The sequence below is a fragment of the Taudactylus pleione genome, unplaced genomic scaffold (genome assembly GCF_031769625.1).
Source record: "Taudactylus pleione unplaced genomic scaffold, aTauple2 ptg000006l, whole genome shotgun sequence".
Classification (NCBI taxonomy): domain Eukaryota; kingdom Metazoa; phylum Chordata; class Amphibia; order Anura; family Myobatrachidae; genus Taudactylus; species Taudactylus pleione.
Window position 1 is genome coordinate 7,067,079 of NW_028284409.1, and position 24,549 is coordinate 7,091,627.

The 24,549-nt window shown below is 43.3% G+C and overlaps 1 protein-coding gene across 1 annotated transcript in view; it reads right to left on the reverse strand.

Moving 5' to 3' along the window:
• Positions 1–16,952, reverse strand: part of SLC2A12 (solute carrier family 2 member 12) — a 132,019-nt gene extending 115,067 nt beyond the window's left edge. Inside the window, exon 1 of the mRNA XM_088451596.1 lies at positions 16,756–16,952. Within this exon, the coding sequence (XP_088307722.1) occupies positions 16,756–16,843 (88 nt within the window). The 5' untranslated portion in view covers positions 16,844–16,952. The remainder of the gene's footprint in view (positions 1–16,755) is intronic.
• Positions 16,953–24,549: the final 7,597 nt, after the last annotated feature.

Consider the following 24,549-nt stretch of genomic DNA (forward strand, 5'->3'; position numbering starts at 1 on the left):
CATGTTGCATTTTTTATGTTTTGTAAGGAGGTAGTCTGGTCACACCACCTCTTCTGTTGCTGTTGGTCTTGAGAAAGGACCATACTGGACCAAAATGTCAACCCATGTATGAAGCTGCTATATAAGCAATAACCCTGTATTTCTGCTGGTATTGTGGTATGTGCTCCCCTTCTTTCTTTAATTTATATTTCTGGATGCCCTGAGGACTGGGATTTCTGGCTGGGAGCACCCCACCTATGACAGAACAGATTTCCTTGTTTCATATGTAGATAGATAGATAGATAGATAGATAGATAGATAGATAGATAGATAGATAGATGTGTGTTTTGGTTTCATTTTACTTTTGCATCTGGATTTCTTTAAAGATTTATAAAAGCAGCTAAAATGTAACTTGGACATAGTGGCACTGCAGTTGCAGACAGGATACAGTTTAATAAACTATATGACCCTATAAAATGTTTTCATTAATCAAGAAATAATAGCTTAAAAGTAAAGGTGTAGTAGAAAATATATTATGAACACACTTCTCCAAAGAACAAATCACAAGCCTCAGGCCAGTACAAGTGATTACTTTCGGAATAGTCGCCCATGTGAAAATATCAGAAAACTGGGATAATGGACGTACTCCAACTCACAGTGAGACATGCTGAGACGGACATCTCAAGGTAACTTTGGGTTCCCATGAAATTATCATCTCCGGAAAAAGATAAAGACCTTGTATTTATAGGATTGAAAATCCCTGTTGACCTGGGATAGGACTTGGATTTGACAAATCCAGTGACATTTTTCTCATTTGGACTAATTTTGTCATATATTGTACATATATTATTTCATTTTAAGTATAGAAGATTTTAACACTATATAATAATAGGCTGTGCTCAGTAGTGGGTTGTGCTCACATTCTTTATGACATATATCTCTAGGAGGTGGATGACCCTCCATTAGTACTCCCCCACTGCAGCCGCCTGTGGGCGCAGTAGAATCCTATACTTCTTTAATTTCAACACCAGGGGCTGACCCTTTTTGTGGCTGAAGGGCGTGATTTGTTTGGGCCCCCACAAAATTAAACATTTTGGTAGTTTGGTTAAAACAAGCTACCAATGGGCCTAAGACTAACAGTGTTAATCATCCTCAAAGTTTAAGATATCACCATCATCACCCTCATCACTATTTTTGATATCATTATCACACATAAGCTCAACCCAACTAGAATCCTCTGTTATAGTCTCTGTTTGTAATTGGCAGCAAAGGTATTGCTCAAAGAATTTGTAGTATATTTGATGAAAATCAGTTTTTCCAGATTTTTTGGAAGTAGCCTCCTATGCTGATCACTCACAAGGTTCCCGGCTGTGCTAAATACTCTTTCCGAGTACATACTGGAGATTGGGCAGCTTAAGTACACCATACAGTAGTTAGTTTGTGCAATGGGCTCCAAATTAACTTTTTTTCTGCCAGTAAACAAAGGGACTGTGTAATTTACTAATTTGTACATTATCATTAAAATAATTCTGCACCTTCCTATTGATGCTTATAGCACCAAATTTAGTCACTGGAGTGGTGTCAATAATTTTCTTTTAAGCCTAACCAGATGTCATAATGGTGTTTCTCTCTGGTGTGCTGAGTTGACTCATCCTCTTCACCATTGGGTCTCTTTGGAAAGTTTAGTTTTTTCCTGGAGCATTTGCATAAGAAACTGAAGCAGGAGGAGTCATTTGCCAGTTGAGCTGAAAACTTGCTCACAAGGACCTCTTTAGATCTTAAGATCTGTGTCAGTCGGAAGAAAGACATTGCATAGGACTTAGGATCAAGCATGGTTGTCAAAATGTAGTGATCCAATTGCAAGATATTGCAAATCTTTGGTTCTGGCAAAGTAAATAAAGAATGGATTTGTTCAGTTTAATCTCTTAATCACTTTTCCAGTAGTTTAATTAAGAGTATGACCTGACTCAGACTGCAGTGTCTGAACTTACTTGAGGTACAATTTCAAATGGTTTCAGTAGCTTGCATAAAACCTAATATTCTCCAGTGTGCTGCAGTAAGATAACATGTACCCCCTCTCCCTATCTCATGGCTTGATGTGTATGTCTTGATAGCATGTTGCTGTTCCTCCAGTCGCTGAAGCATAGAAAGGTTACTTCCTCTTTTGCTACAGTAGGTGGCATGGCAAATTAAACTTTTATTGCAGCTGCTGCAATGTTCTACATGCGGTTGCTGAATACCGTAAATGCCCAAAAATTTTATGAGCCACAGCCAACATCTCCTTTAAGTAATTCCTAACATCAAGCAAATTTTGTGCGCAAAACATGGTACATGCTAAAATTCACCCAGTCGTCATGCTCGAAAAATGTTAGTTCCATTATTGGAAATGACAAATCCTATGGTGAGTCTTACTAGTGAGGTAAGCCATTTTGCTATCACATCCCTGAGTTTTTCCAACAGCCTTGTGAATGAGCTGGCATTGTGTGTTACATACTGCTGCTGCTGAAGGTGACACACCCACCCAGTGGGCTGTCACAGTCATGTAATCATTAGTTAGACCAGTACCTCTTGTCCATATATCTGTAGTAAAGTGGATAGTCAGCACAATGACATTTTCTAGGCAAACAATCACTTTTTGTTTAACATCCCGGTACAGGTGAAGAATGGCTGATCTGGAAAAATAGAATCGAGATGGAATTCGGTAGCATGGACAAATGACCAATTGGTTAAAACCAGATGCATTGATGGTGGATATTGGATGCAGTTCTAATGCTTACATCACGACTTCAGCGATCTGCTGTGCAACTGAATGGTGGCTGCCATACTTGGTTTCTCTTGCAAATTAATGTTTCACAGACATTAATGGTTTGAAACTACTCTATTCTTTGTCCCCTTCTGTGATGAAGATTCACCCCCAGCAGCAGCAGCCCTAGAACTCAATGATTTTTCTTTGGAATAATTGAGTGCATTAGGGGAGTCAGTTTATCTTTGTAAATTTGATGCAGGAGGACTACCTCCAATCGCTACTGAGGATGTTGATGAAGAAGGTGTTGGCAGTGGTGATTGCATGTACTGGCATATATCCTTGCTATTGTAGGATATGTTGGACTACTTGTTGGTATATATGATTTTACAGATTTTGATAAACAACTTGAATGAACTCCCTGTAAATGACGTAACAGGGAGGAGGTGTCTAAATGGTTAACATCCCTACCTCTACTTACTTTGGCACTACAAATGGCACAGATGCCTTGACAAATGTGTCAGGATTTGTGTAAAAATATTTTCACATGTAAGAGGTGTTTTTTTTTGTGGTCTTTTGCCCAGGCATGACAATGCTCTTCTTATCACTGGCATTAAGTGGTGCCACTGGTGGTTGACATACTTTGGCACAACATCATCCTCCTGAATCAACTTGTTAATGTCCAAAACATTTATCATCAACATCCTCATTAGTGTAAAATACACAATTATTCCCCTCATCCTGTTGCACATTTTCAACTTCCAAAGTAGCAACCTCAGTTTCTATGTCTAAACCATCATCATCATCATCATTACTTTTACTACTCCTCACATTTGCAGAGGATTCAGAAATGGTGGAAGGAGGTGTCTCTAGGATTACAATGTCAGAATCAAAAATGTCAGACTCACGCATAGCACTCATGGACACCCTTAGGAATTTGTGAAGTTTCTGAACACACAATTTGTTCCTTGGCCTTCATTTTCTTTTTGTTCACTGATTTGCCTGTTTCAGAGAAATTGGTATGAATGACTGCCAGACCTATGTCCGGCGGTTCAAATCCCGATGTCGGAAGACCGGCAGCAGTGAAGATCCCAACAGCTAATTAAGGTAGGTATAACTAACCCTCTCCCCCCCTAACTCTAACCCTCCTTTGGGGGTGCCTACCCTAACCTCCTCACCTAGTGCCTAACTCTAACCCCCCCGTAAGTGCCTAAACCTAATCCCCCCATCCCTGCAGCCTTACCATAACCCTCCCATGGGGGGGTGCCTAACTCTAACCTCACCCCAGGGGTGCCTAATGCTAACCCCCCTTTCCCTAGCCTAACCCTTACCCTCCCAAGGAGATGCCTAACCCTAAGTCCCCCCTGGGAGCCCCTAACCTAACCCTCCCCCCCACAGCTATCCTCGCCCGATGCCGGCTTACCTTCGTTCGGTATGCTGAGCGTCGGGCTCCCGGCGTAAGGATAATGATAGGCATCAGGATTTCGACACCTATCATTAGTCCCCTGTCGGGATTGCACAGTGGGGAAGCTGCCGGTCAGCATTTCAACCGTTGGCTTCTTGACTGCATCCCGTTTCAGAGGTGACACATCTAGACTCTAGTAAGAAGGTGCTGCATGTGAGGTTACAGAAAATGCCTGTTTGTGTTTGGCCCTGGTTTTCATAATAGGCTTTCTAGTGTATGAAAGAGCAGTAGCAGGACCACAACTTGCAAATAAAGGCCATACTCTGAGCTTTTTCTTGCCACTGCATGTGGTGTATGGAATGTTGGCAATTTAACTTTTTTCGGCAGTAAATTTTAACTTAATAGTTAGAGGCGATGTTTTATAAAAAGTTTGGATAATAGACTTGCGCACTGAGTAAATGGTACTTATGTTTATGCGAGCTGCCGCACTGATAGGTGACCTTGCCTATACAGATTTGTAATGATAAGAGGTAATTAGTGCTGCGCTCTGCCAGATTACTGTAACATATATCGGGATATGCGTCCTTAGTAAGTTAATAGGTAAAGAGGGTGAAGTAGTGTCATTGATATATACCATATAAGTATGTGGTATCTAATATATAATGCAATTATTCTTTACTTCTAAAATAAGTATATTTGTAAGTATGCCATACAATCTGATATATAATGCAAATAATCTTTACTTCTAAAATAAGTATAAAACACATGTGAATATTCAGAACAACAGTAGTTAATATTCCAATCACATTGTATTATTCCCAATAGGTATAGATATTTTATGCTTCTGGTCAACCTATAAGTATGGATGGTCAGGGGTAATCGTAGTAATTAGTCACTATGGGCTTCTGTGGTCTCAAAAACTAGGTCTCGTTCCTTCAATAAAGATATTCTCTTAATTAGTGTTTGCAGACATATGGGTTGTTTGCATGGATAATAATAATCCATGCAATTAAAATTGCATTATATACTAGATACCACATACTTATGGCACAGGTCACACCACCCTAGTTACAGCCCTGAGCAGGGGGATGATGCTGCTGAGATGCAGAGAGGGATGAGGCTGGAGGCTTGAGAGACCCAGGGGCAGGAGGTGACACAGTGAGTATGAGTTTGGTTGAACCTCTGTTGTATGATAATGACATTAGGTATATATCTACACAAGTATAGGCATCTTCTGTAATATGTGACCTTCTACATGAATATTGAATACTGACTGAAGACACTGTCTGCCTAGCAAGGATCAATATCAGCAGAGGTTCCCCGTTGCACAGAAACTACCATATAGGTAAGGTGTATTTTTATTTAGTACATACAAAAAAACTGTATAGATTGAAATTTTTTAAGGTGGACACCAATGGGACTTTTTTTTTCTGGGCGCTATTTGATCTAGAATTGGCCCTGCAAGTTATGACGCACTTGTATGACAAGCTGCCGACTAGCGCCTGTCATTGCAAGCAGAGCAGTCTGCGGAGAATCTCTTAAGAACCCCATACATGGGGCGATTTGTATCAGATACGAAAATTTTTCCCTTGACATTCTGTATTTAGAAAAGGTACGATTGTACAAATGACCATACGATCCGATGTATTAAGATGTGTCACATCGTACTGTAAAGTTGAAATCTTTCTGCAAAACCATTTGATCTACGATGCCAATACACAACTACGGGGATGTGCATCAGCATCGTAATCGTCTAGAAAATGCTATTTTTTACACGTTTGGTCATCACAATCAGTCGAAAACGGCCATATCGTGTGCAAAAATGCCCCGTGTATGGGGGCCTTTAGCATTGAGAGTCCTTGTCTTGTGAGACAGAGCTCCCCTCTCTCACTCACTGCTCTGCTTAGCAGAACAAACTGTGAATAGATGCCGTGCACATGCATGCAGTGTCTATTCACTGGAGAGTGGGACTGGGGGCATGCCCAGCAGTTCCTGGAGCGCTGGTTATGACCCAATGCCACAAATGTGGGGCGTTACTTGCAAATGTCCCTTTTTTCAAGTCCACAGCCCCTTTTACTTTGGATGCATACGAAGTACCCAACCTCCAAATCCTACATAGGGCCACTTTAGGACATTTTTTCAAGGTCACTTTAAATTCCTAATCCGCCTGGCTGTTACTTTAGTTTTCACAATTTTATCTCTCTCCAAGCTTTCATGAATACCCTCCTTGAGGTGAGGTAGAAAGACTAAAGGAGAGGTGAGCTGCAATGAACAAGAAAGCAAAGGTGAGGTGCAGTGACTACGGAGGTGAGGAGCAGTGACTATGGAGGTGAGGTGCAGTGACTATGGTGGTGAGGTGCAATGACTATGGAGGTGAGGTGCAGTGACTATGGTGGTGAGGTGCAGTAGTGACTATGGCGGTGAGGTGCAGTGACTATGGCAGTGAGGTGCAATGACTATGGCGGTGAGGTGCAATGACTATGGAGGTGAGGTGCAGTGACTATGGCGGTGAGGTGCAATGACTATAGAGGTGAGGTGCAGTGACTATGGCGGTGAGGTACAGTGACTATGGCGTGAGGTGCAGTGACTATGGAGTTGAGGTGCAGTGACTATGGAAGTGAGGTGCAGTGACTATGGTGGTGAGGTGCAGTGATTATGGAGGTCAGGTACAGTGATTATGGTGTGAGGTGCAGTGACTATGGAGGTGAGGTGCAGTGACTATGGAGGTGATGTGCAGTGACTATGGCAGTGAGGTGCAGTGATTATGGAGGTGAGGTGCAGTGACTATGGAGGTTAGGTGTAGTGACTATTGTGGTGAGGTGCAGTGACTATGGCGGTGAGGTGCAGTGACTATGGCGGTGATGTGCAGTGACTATGGAGGTGAGGTGCAGTGACTATGGAGGTGAGGTGCAGTGACTATGGTGGTGAGGTGCAATGACTATGGAGGTGAGGTGCAATGACTATGGAGGTGAGGTGCAGTGACTATGGTGGTGAGGTGCAGAAGTGACTATGGCAGTGAGGTGCAGTGACTATGGCAGTGACGTGCAATGATTATGGCGGTGAGGTGCAATGACTATGGAGGTGAGGTGCAATGACTATGGAGGTGAGGTGTAGTGACTATGGCGATGAGGTGCAATGACTATAGAGGTGAGGTGCAGTGACTATGGCGGTGAGGTACAGTGACTATGGAGTTGCGGTGCAGTGACTATGGAAGTGAGGTGCAGTGACTATGGCGGTGAGGTGCAGTGATTATGGAGGTCAGGTACAGTGACTATGGTGTGAGGTGCAGTGACTATGGAGGTGAAGTGCAGTGACTATGGCAGTGAGGTGCAGTGACTATGGCAGTGAGGTGCAGTGATTATGGAGGTGAGGTGCAGTGACTATGTAGGTGAGGTGCAGTGACTATGGCAGTGAGGTGCAGTGTTTATGGAGGTGAGGTGCAGTGACTATGTAGGTGAGGTGCAGTGACTATGGCAGTGAGGTGCAGTGATTATTGAGGTGATGTGCAGTGACTATGGAGGTGATGTGCAGTGACTATGGAGGTGAGGTGCAGTGACTATGGTGGTGAGGTGCAGTGATTACCGAGGTGATGTGCAGTGACTATGGCGGTGGTGTGCAGTGACTATGGAGGTGAGGTGCAGTGACTATGGTGATGAGGTGCAGTGACTATGGAGGTTAGGTGCAGTGAATTTGGAGGTGATGTGCAGTGACTATGGCGGTGGGGTGCAGTGACTATGGCGGTGAGGTGCAGTGACTATGGCGGTGATGTGCAGTGACTATGGAGATGAGGATGACAGTAGAAATGATGCTGTCTTTTTTTGTTCTCGCTTGGATATATACTTCAGATTATCATGGCACAACACAATGCGCTTATCGCCATATTAATGAATTTTTATGCGTGACAGACCTTGCACTAATGGTCTGTCTGAGGACATGACTTGTATAGGCCTTGTTCAGTTTATGTACATTTTATTTTCTCATTGTATGGTTGTTGTTTTTTTCTTAATTGCTTTATGGCAGTGTTTCTCAGCCTCAAGTGTCAAGTACCCCCACCAGGTCATGTTTGAGGATTTCTGTCTGTGGAAGCAGGTGGGTAATTAATTACTGACCCAGCAAAATAGAATAACTCACCTGTGCATGACTAAAGACATGCACAAAAATTACCAGTTGGTGGTACTTGAGTTTTGGAATTGAGAACTCCCAGTTTATGGTGAAATCCAGCATTCAGTATGATATATCGGTCATTGGGATGTATTTTGTGTTGCATATGAGTGACTAGGATGGTTTATCTTGGAGTAATCTAAAATTCACTCTGAATGATATTGCGGTCACTAGATGCATTGTGGAGCTCATTCAGACTAGGGATGTGCAGGCTCGGATAGGTTCGAGTTTGCACGTGGAGTTCGGATTTTTCCCTCCAAAAAAATGGAACTCAGAAAGAGGCAAACGTCATCTTGCACGGACGAACATCATCATTCCTGGACAAAAGTGCGCTAGTGGGTGTCTCTACATACGCTAATGGGCGTCTGTGTACACAAAGTGATCGCTCGCCAAGACAAAGTGGGCCTGCTTATGCCTTTCCGAGCGAGCGTCTGCCATGCCGTCACTTAGCCGAATTTGCATACGCTGGGGGCGAGCGATCACATCTAGCGAACGGCTCTGAACAGGTCCTGTATGCAGGTCACTATATAATTCGGTGTGTTCTTAAAGATGAACCATTACAGGAATTCTATCTTCTTTTAATGAACTAGTACTGCTTATTCTACAATGGAAATTGTATATCTCAGCTCAGGTGGCTCTGATGTGTGTTATGTTATTGAAATTCAACATGAAATGCAATGTTTGCCTTTACTTTCCTTGCCAGTGTGGTTAGAGTTTCCTATTTGCTCTGCAGGAGGCAGAATAACTTGCCCAGTATTAGCCACAAACAGGCAGAATCCCCATCACAGTTGGGGTTTGCAGTATAATGTCATATAATGGTCCTGGGTAAGAGCAGCACACTTTGGGGGCAATTCAGACCCGGACCCTAGGCTGCGTTCGCTCGTAGCAGGCTGATTTTCGCCATCTGCGCATGCATATACATCGCAGTGCGCGTGCACGAGCCAGTCTTAGCGATCGGGAAGCGGACGCTCGAAGTACACATACTGGGCGCTACTTTGATTGACAGATTGTGCCGTTTGTGGGTGTTGACAGGGACTGGTCCATGAAAATGGGAGAGTGGATGTGCGAACGCAGGCGTGTCTGAGTGTTCTAACAGCATTTAATAGGCATGCATAATTAACATGGAAGTGTCATAGTACAAGTGAACTGGTTGTATTTCTGCCTGCAGTGATCGCAGTGCTTGCAGCAGGGTAGTGTCTACCTCAATTGCTGCGTGCAGCTCCGATGGCTCTCGATGGTACTGATATTGCATACACTTCCTGGAGATGACGTGTGCTGCAAAGGGAAAAGGGGCGTCTTTAGACTGGCGGGTGTTCACTCTGCTGACGTTCTCTTAGACATAGTGGGCATGCTAATGCCTTGCCATGCGCTCGCCTGCCTTGTCGTCACTTAGTCGAATTTGCATACTCTGAGAAAGAGCGTACGCATCTAGCGACCGGGTCTGAATCGGCCCCTTTGTCCATTAAAGAGTGTGACAGACTTATAAAAGTAGGTAGCTTTTTAAGTGACCCAACATTTGAGTTTCAGTTGGTGGCAGAAGTGTAGAAAATGCATCTAAACTTAATTTCACACTATCAAAATCCATGAAGCTTCAGTGGGCCTAGGCTGCCCATCTACTTTAAATTTACATACCAGCACTTCTACCTACTAATGTCAATCACTGAGCTGCTCAAATTATATGTGGGATGTTAAATTGCTATGATATTTGGCACAACAACTTTAGGTGTATACTATATATTTACAGCAGACATGTGGGGCCACATCCCCACTCTATCTCCCCCACCTGGTCAAACCCCGCAATTACGCCCCCCAAATCACAGTCTACCTTCTGGCTGTTCCCTTACAGCTGCCGCCGAGCCTGCCGAGGAGCTTCTCTAGAGTAACTGTGTCACAGTCTTGTGAGACTATGACGTCAGATCTCGCTAGACTGTGACTGCTCAAACCACAGCCAAGGCTGCCTGCATTGTGTGCCACTGAGTCTGCGAGGAAGAGCCGCGTTTACCCGGGCCATTGAGATACAGTAATGCAGGTAGCCCAATGTCTGTACATATATATATATATATATATATATATATATCTAATTACTGACAGATTTCAACTGATGTCTTGGCTTTCCATGCCTTTTTGCACTTCCCTTTCTTCATGTGTTCAGTACTTTTTCCCTGTGTCATTTCACATTATTACACATAACTTAATTTATGGACATCTACGGTTTGATTCTTGATTACATGTGTGGATTGCATGGGTTGTTGCTGACATTTGATGAAAATTTTATTACAATAGCCCCATTATAAATATATTTATTGAGAAAAATGTTGATGTGTTCAATACTTACTTTATCCACTGTATATATATACTGTATATGATGTTTTTTAATTTTTAATCTGATATACCACTTTATTATCTTAGCTTTGAAATGTAAAATACTGGAATATCAAGTATATATATATATGTATATATGTTTTTATATATATATATATATATATGTATATACGTATATGTTCATATGTTTATATATATAATGTTTGTGTACTTTTTTTACTTGTAGGGGCCCCCACAAGTATGTTGCCCAGGGGCCCCCACTGACCTTAATCTGGCCCTGTGCGTGCACAGAATGCAACAATCGGCCGATTGCATGCGTAATCGCAGCTGCGATCGATGCTGAAATGAATTTCCCTTTTCTCCCTGAAGCAGTAACAAAAGTATTTAGACTCTCCCTTCACAGAACTAGAATTATGGGATTCCATTAACTCATCCGCTTCAGGCAAAAGTCTGGGGCCGGATGGTTTCTCCCTCTCTTATTACAATACATTCCAAAACCAACCTCATGTAAACTTTTAACACTATAGATTAAACCAAAAAGGTTCTTTCTATGGTTAAAATGGGACAGAAGATCTCTGGCCTTGCCCTCTTTGAGGATGATTTACTGGCCATGGTTTCTAATCCCCTAATCCCATTAGTATATTTCCCAATTTAATGCAAGAGTTCAATTGATTTGGCCAATTGTTCCACTTTAAAATTAATGACACTACATACACAGCCTTCAATATTACAGGCTACAGCTTCAGGTCATGTGGTGACAACTTTTGTGAAATATTTGCTATTCAGATGGTACTTCCCTCACATAAAATTTTTTGGGGTTTTGATATCGAGCAACCATGATCAACACTATACCCTTAATCATATGCCACTACTGAGCACAGTGGCATCCACTGGGGTTGGTGGTATCCAGTGCAGCCAATAGATCCCCTGAACGTCCAAAAAAGAGGCATAGCATTGATGGCCATGGGGTATGTCCTCACGGCACACCCCCATTTCATCCCTCTAGGATGCCGGCCTACCCCCGAGAGACTCTCCCCCACACTGCCAGCTCCTCCTCAGTGATCGGGAGCCGGGCACTGCATTATAACATCACAGTTCAGTACCAGCCACTTGGTCACTTTGGTATTTTGATGTCACCCCCTTAGAGGGTGACACCGGGTGTGGTCCACACCCCCCTTATGATGCCACTGACTAAGTAAATTCACAGGGAGCTGGAGGTGTGGTCTTTACAAAGGATCTTGTGTTTCGACAGATTGAATATTGTTAAAGTTAATATTCTCCAACGTATCCTATATCTGCTGCAGACAATACCTGTGAGAATTTCCTCCAGCTTCCTGGCTGACATTCATACAACCATTCCTAATTTTGTGTGGGAAGAAAGCCTAGATTATAACACTGTGCTCTTCAGGCAGAAGCATCAGCTCCCTGTGATTTTAACACATTATCAGGCCATAGTCCTTAACAGGACTTTGTACTGGTCGAGGTGTTCTGAGGAGAAACATTGAATAGGCTTGGAGAAGGCATCATCTCTGTTAGCTTTGAATTATCTCCCTTGGTGCCTAAAAATTATTGAAAGAACTCATTAACTATTGGACCTACACTGGATGTCTGGGGGAGTGTGAGGGCTAGGAATAGCATATCTTCCACATTCTCCCCTTTACCATCTTCTTACATAATCTTTCTTTAGATCTGGTCCCTCCAAGGCTGTTATTTCCATCCGGAAGATGTCGATAGATTTAAGTTCTTCTCAGAATTACAAACTGAATGCCTCTTATGAGAAAGGTATTATTGGTGTTTTCTTTAAATTACCACTTTGTGTCCCCATTGGATGGGTTGCCTGCGTGGCTTGAGATCTGACCCCTTTTGAAGTCATGTTCCCACAAGATGGCTGTGACTCACGCAATTCTAGTCATGCAGGAATTATTTGTTGTTGCTCCTCATTATACAGATGTGTGGGATTGGGACGTGGAATCCAAAAGGCAGTGAGCGGTTTGGGAGAAGGTTTTCCATGTTCTTGTGATGAACCACCCAGTATAACATATTAACAGGTGGTATCGGTGTTCATTCACAATACACAAATACCCCTGCTGGAGATGTACATTACCAGGAAAACAGACTCTCTAGTCTACACTTGGTGGGTTCCCCACTTATTATTTTGGACCAAAGTAATAGCCTTGGCTACAGAAATCTTTGTTCACTCTGTGCCCTTGGGCTGTGGGATTTCGGTCTCTCTTACTTTGATATAACTTTGGCTACATATAAAAATTACGCAATGCTGTGATTGAGCAATTTCTAGCCATTTTGCATGCGTGAAAGCCATACTGCGCACGTGCAGCAATTGGTTTGCGATTACGCTTGCACAGAGGATTTACTCGCAAAGTGAGTGACAGGTAGTCAGCATTAAGGGGAGGTATCGGGGGTGGGTAGAGAAAGTCTGGTGTGTCAGGACTGATTAAACTCCATTTCATAGGCGTGCATAAAATGGCTATTGCAATCTATTTTGCATTATGAAAGCTCTCTTAATATAATTAGCATATTTTCGCAAATGCAATCTGTAAGAGATCGCAGTTGCAATTACATTAGCGTAAATCTCGGAATAAGGCCCACTGTACACTTATGATCTCCAATGGTATCCTACCTGACTATCTGCCCTTCACCTATCTTCTGTACCTTTGTCTGTTTTTCTTCACTTCTTTTTTTTCTCTCTCTTCTACATATAATACTGTAGTACTTAATGATGTGGTATTAGTGTTATATTTCTTTATACCACTTACTATTGATATTGTTACTCTTGGTTCTTTTAATCGTGACCCTCACTGAAGTTAGACTTCGTCTGAATGCCCCGTTCCTACATGGTTATGCTCATTCAGCTACAAGTGGATATGTGACGTAGTTCATAGATATGTGCGCTAAGAAGCAGTGCTAAAACGTACGACCCACCGCAATACAGACTTATATGTATATGTAACAATGTAAGTTAGCATTTTGCAAAAAGTTTACCTAAGACAACAATTGTCAATGTATTCTGCAAAAACTTTATATCAAATTCCGCCAGGAACAATATGCAGAATTTATCAGGCAAATGAGAAATGAGGCCAGTGGCGTAACTAGGGTATTTGGAGCCCAGGGCAAATTTGAAAAGGGAGGCCCCCCACACGATGTGTGCGCGCGACAAAAACAATGGGCGTGGTCACTTAAAAATGGGGCGTGTCAACATGACACACCCCTTTATTTTCACACTGAACATTCCTGTCCATATGCACCTTAACCCCAGTAGTACCCCTTATACAGTAGTACCCCTTATACAGTACCCCCAGTATGCAGTTGTGGTCCCTCTTATGCAGGCCCATAGTAGTGCCCCTTATACAGTATCCTCAGTAGTGGTCTCCCTCATACAGCCCCCAATTAGTTCCCCTTACTCAGTACCTCCAGTAGTACCTCCAGCAGTGCCCCATGTAGTGTTCCCCCTTATGCAGTGCCCCCAGTAGCAGTCCCCACAATGCAGTGCACCCAGTAGCGGTATCCCCTTATCCAGTGCCCTTTATATGGTGCCCCCAGTAGTAGTCCCCCCCCATGCAGTGCCCTTTATATAGTGCCCCCAGCAGTAGTCCCCCCATGCAGTTTTCCCAGTAGTGGTCCCCTTATGCAGGCACCCAGCAGTGATCCCCCCTATCCAGTGCCCCCTGTAGTGGCCCTTCCTATTATTGCCCCCAGTTGTGGTCCCCCGAGTGCAGTGCCTCTAGTAGTAGGCCCCTTTTATAATGCCCCCAGTGGTAGTCCCCCCCGCAAGTAGTAGTCCCCAGTAGAGGTTCCTCCTCCCAATTAAGTGCCCCCAGTAGTAGCCCCCCCAGTAGAGGTCCTCCCAATAATGGTGCCCCCAGTAGTAGCCACCCCTCCCCCATTGTGCCCCCACCCCCAGTAGAGGTCCCCCCAGTAGTAGCTCCCCCTCCCCTGTTGTGCCCCCAGTAGTGCAGATAGGTTAAAAAATATATATATATAAAAATATACTTACCTGAATCCATGCTGCTGCTGCTCCGGTCCGCGACGCCGCTCCCGCCGCCACCCGCCAGTCCTCCCGGGCTGGCGCGCTCAGCATTATGGGACAGACGTCATGATGTCATGACATCTGTCCCATTACCCACTGCAGGAGCCGGACGGAAGCCCGGCTCTTGCAGTGGGTGCTGCAGCAGTCAATGAGCGTCTATCTGACTCTCATTGGCTGCTGTTTAACACACGCATCGCTGCCAGCACTGGCGGCGATGCATGTGTTATGCACAGCCTGAGCCTGCCTCCTAGCGCTATTGGGCAAGCGCTCAGGGGGAGGGAACGGGCTCAGCTGTGAAGCACAGGACCAGTGCTGGAAGCCTAGCGCCGGTCCTGTGTAAATGTGTAGCGCTGACCGCACTCATTGCAGTCGGCGCTACACTGGCTAACTAGGGCGGGCAGGCCGGTACTGTGGCCGGCGGCGCCCCCCGCACCGCTGGTTCAACGGCACCCAGGGCACGCACCCCGCTCGCCCTGCCCTAGTTACGCCACTGAATGAGGCAAAATATTTTGCAAAGAAGTTTTAAAATTTTTGTTCATATTTATGCTGGGGACAATTTTTCTTTGTTGATTTTCATCTGAATCAGGCTTTATTTGCAATGTCCTGAATTCAAGACATTCAAGACAATATTTTCAGACCAATTGATTCCCTCTCCTTTGCAAATAGTGGCATTCTTGAAAACCATAAAGAAAAATATATTCAGACATCTGATTTTTTTTTTAGACTGTTCAACATGTTGGAGAACAGTCCTGATCTTCACAGGACAGATAATATTTTTCAATGGCCAAAAGGACTGTGGCCTACAGATAATGAAGCATGCCATAACCAAAAGTGGTAGTGATAGTTCCACATGGACCTTGATTTGGGCAGATCAGGGAAGTGTCACAATTTGATGGAATTTTCCAATTGGGAATATTTGCAGGCAAAGGGCCTGACTCTAAAGCTGGGTACACACTATGCGATGTGTGTACCAAGCGACGGAAGGACGCGATGTAATGATACATCACGCCGGCTGTACACACTGCATGTACCACAATGTGATGTATCGTTACATCCTGCACGCTATCAGTATGGCGTTATTTGTTGATCTCTCCACAGATGGAACACACTATCGAGTGTTTACTTGCGAGAGACCATGTCAACGCAGGAACTGTTCTGTATTTTGGGGGTGTCATGGGAATGTCGTGGGGGTGTATGCCGGCTTTCCTGCTTGATTGTGGCAATTTGACACCTGTCTCACATGGAGCTTTTGCTTTTTATGGTCACTGTAATGTAAATATGTGCACAAACCGAAGCACAAACCTGTCCACCACTATATTATTATTATTATTGTTTATTTATATGGCGCCACAAGTGTTCCGCAGCGCCTTACAAAGTACATAAACAAATAGGTTGATTTACAGTGACTTACAGTACAGTACAATACAATACAATACAGGATATGGATAATATACATTGCTACATTATCGACCATAACACCCAGATAAGCAACAATGCAAAGCAACCAAGTGTTAGGTGCCCTGGTAGAGAGTAAGAAGTAGATGAAGGTACAGTAAGGAGAAGCACCAGAGGGTAGAGGGCCCTAACCAAACCTAAGGATGACAGGAGCACAATTTACTGCACTGTACTTTACTACATATTTTTCTGAATTTCTCAATAACAAACGTTTGGCTTAGGGGTGCCGTGAAAACAATGCTGATACACTAGGGCGCTGTGATTCAAAAAAGTGTGGGAACCACTGGATTAGACTATGAATGAAAATTGGTGACCTGGTATTTCTAGCACTGTACAAGCACTTGCTCTATCCCTTATTTTCAGAACAAACATAATCAATATATAAATAGTGCTATATATATATATATATATATATATATATATATATCTTTATACAGTTTGGAGTATGCATATTCATGGAATACAAATATTCTGGTGAAAATCATATTTTGAATCCTTTCTGCAAAAATTCTATGCTTGCCATAGAGCATATTTCTTAGTGTTTACCTCTTCCAAAACATAATTCCAGACACAACTAGTAGGAACTAGGAACAAGCAAAATGAGAACAATCAGTGTTTACACATTGTCACTCAGGGTGTTGTTACCTGTTTGTTTAGGGATTGGAGGGTGGCTGCTAGCACCGACGCTCTGTTGCTGTTGTAAGAGGTCCTCTGTGGTGCTTTCTGGAAGCATTTTTTCCTGTATATGTGAGTTTTGTGTCCAGGACTCACATACTGTATCTCTATGGGAAAGATGCTCTTCCCTTGTCAGCAGCAGAGAGTGAGTTTACCTTGCACAGCATGGTCTCATAGGGGCTGTGAAGGCTTTTTAAAGTCCTGGTGTGAACAACTTTGTTTCTATTTCAAAATACTTTGCCCTTCAGTGACGGCAACTATTCTTAGCAACCTATCACAGGCCAGAAGGAGGGACCTCACATTATGCTTTGCCTGATACACAAACAGCCTGAACATGGAACATTTACTTTGACTTCTTTTGCATTCTTTTTGTGATTAATTTAACAATGTGATCTGACAAAATCAAATATTTAAAGCTTATCTAAAACCAAGCCCTGCTGTTTGCCTGTTATAACGTGACTCAAGTTGTTTGTATAATAAGTAAGAATTACAAAGACAAAAAGTGACCAAAACTGGAAAGCACTTAAAAAATTTTAAGGGTTAAAGGGTTTTTAATGGTTAAATGGTTTTTGCTTGGTTTACTGAATTAGGAACAATATTGTGATGTAATTTACTAGATTTGTAATAAAACAAATGTTGACACAAGACTCTTATCCCAAACAAAAACTATTATGTTGAAACAAGGATATACCAAAATATTAATATACTTAATTCAATTCGATTTTTTTACATACTTGTCAACTACAGTACCTCTTAGTTATTGGCATTATATTAATAAATGCAGCTGGGAAAAGATGCTTGATTAGACAATATTTGTATACAAAAGAGAGAAAAGTAACGTACCTCACAGTTAGGTGCACTGAGTTTAAATGATTAGACAAACTATAACTATTATTAGTTTATCTTAAAAAATAATAGTTTTTTTTATATTTTTCACAGATTTTTTTAAGCTAAATTGCTGTTATTTTTTATTGTCTCATTATTTAAACTTAGTGCACCTAACTGTGAGGCACCTTATTTTTCCATTTTTTTGCATACGTTGGGCCATATTCAATTAGCGGCGAAAAGTCAGAATCTGCAAAAAAGTATCATGGATGACGACATTTCGCTAGACGGAAACTTTTCGCCATATTCAATTGCAAAAACTTTTCGCATACGTGGAATGTCAATACAATGTAATAGGCGAAAAAGTTTCACCTATGAATAGCAGGCGTAAAAAAGTGCAGAATTGCGGTTTTGGGGTGCAAAGGTGCGGAAACCACTCTGCACCCTTGGGACAACCCCCAAAGGATAACTGCATCAAAAAATTCCTAAAATAAAGTGAGGAACACCCCCAAAAAATTACTTTGAAAATGGGGGCAAAAACATGGAGGTACGCACATAAAAAGTAGCGAAATAGACTTCTGGGTGGTCTGCAAGTATGGGGGTGGTATTTTTTTTGATTGCAGGTGCTTGCTGAAGGTGCGTTTTTGGCGTCACTTAAAACTTAAATTTAGCGATTTTAAACCATGCTTGCACCCATTTTCAAGTACCCCAAATTTGACAGGACTACTTATTTTCACACAAAAAAAATGCTTAATGCTACTATTCACCAGTTGTGCAAAGTTAGAGAGTAGGCCAAACTTATCCAACTGCAGTTCAAACCAGTTACAACTTACTATGTTGTACATGCTTCAGATGCAGGCTCGAAGGTAGCAAGCAGGTCTTAAAAATTATACACTTATGTAGCAGATAATGAGTCAGCTAGTACAGGGGGAAGGAGTGATTGAGTAACTTGTTCAGCAAGATAATTAACAGAGTGGATGTTGCTGGAAGATAGAATCACATTTGCAGTCAAACTTTCAAAAGGGCAATCAGACAGAAATTAAACATTGTGGGGAATATTCTATTGGGGCGAGAATAGCAAAATAGCATCGCAAAATAGAATAGCAAAAATAGCAAAACATTTTTGCTATTCAATGAGGTACAGGTTTTTTTGTGGGGTTTTGGGCGTTAGGAGTTTTTTTCCTCGCACCTCCAGAGCAAGTCTGATTTTTCCTAAAATCGATAATTTTAGGAAAATCAGCGGGCCTTGCTCTGGGACCCTGGCAGCAGAAGCGCCAAGAGAGGGGGTGGAGCGGGTACTAATTTCCCGGGCCCGAGCTTCCTGAGGAGCCCGGAAGGGGCCCGGGTCTGGCACCGCCTCCCTCCCTACTCTCACGCACACAGCAGCCCAGCACATGCTGTGTGCTGGGCTGCAGTGGGAGACTGCTCGTGGCTGCTGAGCAGCAGCCACGAGCAGTCTCCTGTGCCTGTGGGGGGAGCGACCACACCGATCGCACCCCCCTCTGACTGTGCACCGAGCATGCCTTGACAAAGACTAGCAGGTCAAAACGCGTCGGAGGGAGGTGTGTGGACTACCAAAGAATCCCCCCATAACCTTTGTATGCTTTGGGACCCTCTGTGTGTAACCTCCTAGAAATATCCGGAATTTTATGGAAACGGTGACCTAGGGGTCCCACTGCACTCTACTCAGGCACGCTCATATTCACTTATGCTCCTTTCCCTTACATTTTGTGATTATATCCATTTGCAATAGATCTTGATTGACATTACAATCACATTCATGTTTGATCAATTATGCTAAGATCAAAAGAAGCTTTGTTTGGATATATGTGAAACGCATTATTACTGTTGTTTATCTTTTTTGTGAAGAATAAATGTTGTTCTAGTTTTATAGAAATTAAACCTCTCACACGGCTCATAGTTTCCCGCCATTCCGGAGCTCCGCTACCAGAAGTGACATGGTTAGACTACCTGTCACTTCCTTCCAGAGCAGATGCGCTCCTTTAACCAGAAGCTGTCATCACTGGGCGCCCCCTAATCAATCGTGTAGGAGACACAATTGAGAATCACATTTGAAAGAGACAACTTATTCAACGAAAAGGACAGAAGAAAAGTTAAACAAATCCCTTCCTGGAAGGATATATTTGGACTATTTGTTCTATTGGGAGATTAATAGATGTAAGATACTTTTTTCCTATATGTTTGAATATTGACAGCGGAACTATATATATATTCCATATGTGTGTTTTGTTAAGAATAGTAAGGTGTCTCTTGAGATGCCACTGGCTGCAGTCTTTGCTGCACAGATCTAGAACTATATCTGTATATTGACTCTGTACCCCCCATCCACGTCGCTCTGTCACCCCAAACTGTGCCACTCTGTCTCCCCCCCATCTGCATCACTGTTTTCCACCCATCTGCATCACTTTGGTTCCCCCCATCTGTGCTGCTTAATCTTTCCCCCTCTCCACGCCTTTCTGTCTCACCCATCCAAAACGCTCTGTCTCTTCCCCCATCCACCCCACTGCGCGGCCCTATCTCCTTCTCGGACCTGTTGCATAAGCTGCATGTGTGTATTCCAATAAGCACACAATTCTGTGAATTAGCAGTTCCATCATTTTGTGAGTGACAGCAATCTCATTCTGTGAGAGTCCTGAATCTGCAGTTAACCACAGGGTGTGATAGCATACCACATCTGTATTGCACAAGGAACATGTCCATTAAGGCGTCAGCCTTAATGATCAGAATTTCAAAGCTTTTTTTAGTTTCAGTGGTGGAAATTCAGTAGGCTTTGTGAAATTTCAGATCATGTCTAGGAAGCCTTAATGGGACACATGAAACTGTAAGGTTTTTGTCTATGGAATTTCATTGCTTTTTTTATAATTTATTAACCATCAGGGTTTGGAGGAGCAAATTGGGCCACCTGCAGGGGAGAAGGGCAAAAATAGGTACACTAGCATGGATGGAGGAGGGGACAGCACACAGCAGGTGTTTTGTAGGTGCAGTGGGAGAGACTACTGCGGGGGTGGGCTGCTGGAGTGCGAGGCAGTGGCAGCAGCAGGGGTGCACAGGGGCATCAGCGGGTGACAGAGAAATAGATGCATGGACATATCAGTGAGATCCATCCATGCATCTGTGTTAAACATTGAATATGTGTAAAATAAAAAAATGAAATCCTGCCTCCAAAGCACAACTATCCCCGGGTTTTTCACTGCCAGTCCTGGTTGTAAAAATACAGGGGACAAAAAGCTTAGGGGTCGACTGTATTTAGCACATCCGGCACTGAGCTCAGCTGAGACAGCAAACAAAAAGTATGGTGGTCGCTCACATCAACTTAATGACATTGCACAGGTGCTCGTAAAGGGTGGGGTTTACACTGAGCTACAGAAAAAAAGGGATTTTCCCTCCAGCACACTGTAGACAGTCCTGGTTGTGGAAACACAGGGGACAAAAAGAGTAGGGGTCACCTGTAATATCCATAACCAGCACCGAGCTCTTTCTAGCATGGGAGTAATGCCACAGACAGGGGAACCCGATATTTACCACAGGCCGGGGATCCCTGGGTAGCTGAGGACCCCCCTAATAAAGTGGTCCCCTTCTCCAGGGTACCCCAGGCCTAGACTGATAGGCCGGAGCTGTCCCTGGTGCCCCTGGTCAGTGGATGCTGGGTTGATTGTGGGCTGTGGGCAAGATGCAGCATTTGAGGTGTGTGGCAGCCTTGAGGGCTGGTAGGCCTTGGCTGGAAGACACTAGCGTTGGTGCACTAGATTGCACACTTAGGACGCTGAGGTGTGGCCAATGTCGCCAGGTTGACACAGGCGTTGGTGCATGGGATTGTGCACTAAGGACGCTGAGGTACGGCCTATGTCCTCGGGTTGACACAGGCATTGGTGCACTGGATTGTGCACTTAGGACGCTGTGGTGCGACCAGTGCTGCCAAGTTGGCACAAGATGCTGGATTGTGCACTCAGGACTGCAAGTGCACTCTGTCCTGCCAAGATGACACAAGCGGCGAGAGTAGAACTGCACATCGTGCCACCTAGATAACACAAGCGGCAAATAGCAGATGTAATGCAGACCATGCCGCCTGGATGGCATAAACAGCAGACAAGAAATAAAGCAAACAGGAGAACTGGAACTCGACTGAAACAAACAGGAGACTGGTCACAACCGGAAACACGTGAAAACACTGTCACCGGCAAGGAATGAAGGGCTGGCTGCAATATAACAGATACAGGGTCCAATCAGAGCAGTTCCTGCAAGCCTCCCTAATGACAGACTAGTGTGCTCCTGGCCTGTTCACACAGAGAAGACAATTAACTAGTGTGCAGCTAATACTGCACACAGACAGACAGTAATTATTAAACACATGAGATCAGCACACAGACAGACAGAAATTACAGGCTAGGCTAAACATAGACAAGACAGGATTTAATGCAGTGTCCCAGTAGCAACTAAGACTGGGAACTAAACCACGATGATCTGCTAACCGCAGATCCTAACAGAGACTTGTAAATGGATTTCTTTGTCCAGATAATAATTGCAGAGTTATTTCCTCCTCCTGGGATGTAGCCAGGATCCCAGTGGTCAGAATCCTGATGGCACAATACTGCTTCCGGTATCCTGATGGTCATCACAATACTGGCTTCGGAATCCCAGTGGTCAGAATCCTGATGGTGAGGATTGGGGTTAGGGTTAGGATTAAGCACCAGGGGGAGGGTTAGGGTCAGGCTGTGGAAGAGGACAGTTAGGGCTAGGCTGCCGAAGAGGACAGTAAGGGTGAGGTTGCCAATGAAAACAGTGAGGGTTAGGCTGCCAAAGGAGATGGTTATACTTAGACCGTGGGTTGGGTGAGTTAAGCGTGGGTGGTTCAATTAATAAGTTAACAACTTGTACATATACAGTCAGGTCCATAAATATTGGGACGTTGACAGAATTTTCAGATTTTGACCTCTATTCACCACCACAATGGTTTTGAAATGAAACAAACAAAATGTGCTTTAACTGCAGACTTTCAGATTTAATTTGAGGGTAATTACATCCAAATCGGGTGAACAGTTTAGGAATTACAACAGTGTCTATATGTGCCTCCCACTTTTTAAGGGGCCAAAAGTAATGGGACTATCAACTCAAAAGCTATTTCATGGACAGGTGTGCGCTATTCCCTTGTTATTTCATTATCAATTGAGCAGGTAAAAGGTCTGGAGTTGATTCTAGGTGTGACATTTGCATTTGGAATCAGTTGCTGTCAACTCTCAATATGAGATCCAAAGAGCTGTCACTATCAGTGAAGCAAGCCATCATTAGGCTGAAAAATCAAAACAAATCCATCAGAGAGATAGCAAAAACATTAGGTTTGGCCAAATCAACTGTTTGGAACATTCTTAAAAAGAAAGAACGCACCGGAGAGCTCAGCAACACCAAAAGACCCGGAAGACCACAGAAAACAACTATGGTGGATGACAAAAGAATTATTTCCCTGGTGAAGAAAAACCCCTTCACAACAGTTGTCCAAATCAAGAACACTCTCCAGGAGGTAGGTGTATATGTGTCAAAGTCAACAATCAAGAGAAGACTTCACAAGAGTGAATATAGAGGGTTCATCACAAGATGCAAACCATTGGTGAGCCACAAAAACAGGAAGACCAGATTAGAGTTTGCCAAACAACATCTAAAAAAGCCATTACAGTTCTGGAACAACATCCTACTGACAGATGAGACAAAGATCAACTTGTACCAGAGTGATGGGAAGAGAAGAGAAGGAAAGGAACTGCTCATGATCCAAAACATACCACCTCATCAGTGAAGCATGGTGGTGGTAGTGTCATGGCATGGGCATGTATAGCTGCCAATGGAACTGGTTTCCTTGTATTTATTGATGATGTGACTGCTGACAAAAGCAGCAGAATGAATTCTGAAGTGTTCAGGCAATATTATATGCTCATATTCAGTCAAATGCTTCAGAACTCATTGGACAGCGCTTCACAGTGCAGATGGACAATGACCCGAAGCATACTGCAAAAGCAACCAAAGAGTTTTTTAAGGCTAAAAAGTGGAATGTTATGCAATGGCCAAGTCAATCCCCTGACCTGAATCCGATTGAGCATGCATTTCACTTGATGAAGACAAAACTGAAGGGAAAATGCCCCAAGAACAAGCAGGAACTGAAGACATTTGCAGTAGAGGCCTCGCAGAGCATCACCAGGGATGAAACCCAGCGTCTGGTGATGTCTATGCGTTCCAGACTTCAGGCTGTAATTGCCTGCAAAGGATTTGCAACAAAGTATTAAAAAGTGAAAGTTAGATTTAGGATTGTTTAGTTTGTCCCATTACTTTTGGCCCCTTAAAAAGTGGGAGGCACATATAGAAACCGTTGTAATTCCTACACCGTTCACCTGATTTGGATGTAATTACCCTCAAATTAAATCTGAAAGTCTGCAGTTAAATCACATCTTGTTTGTTTCATTTCAAAGCCATTGTGGTAGTGAATAGAGAACAAAATATGAAAATTCTGTCAATGTCCCAATATTTATGGACCTGACTGTATACATATTATCTGCAGTATGGCTTTAGAGATTATTTTTCCACATAGTCCCCGTACTTGTCTAAGCATTTTTTCCAACAGTACACTAAGGTATCTATCCTGGCATTGAAGAAATCAGTGTCAAGCACCTGAAGCCAGGACATGACGGCTTGCTGAACTTCACCTTCGTTTGTGAATTGCTTTCTACCCAGGTGCTTCTTCAAATGTCCAAAGAGATAGTAAACCCTTTGTGCCAGGTCATGGCTGTAGGTAGGATGGTCCAGTACCTCCCAATGCTAGCAGCATAACAACTCTTGCATGTGAGGCCTGGAGTTATCATGCAGCAACCTGTTTGCAGCAACCTAGGTAGTTTTTGACTAATTGCCCTCCGCAACTTGCTCAAAATGTTACAAAAG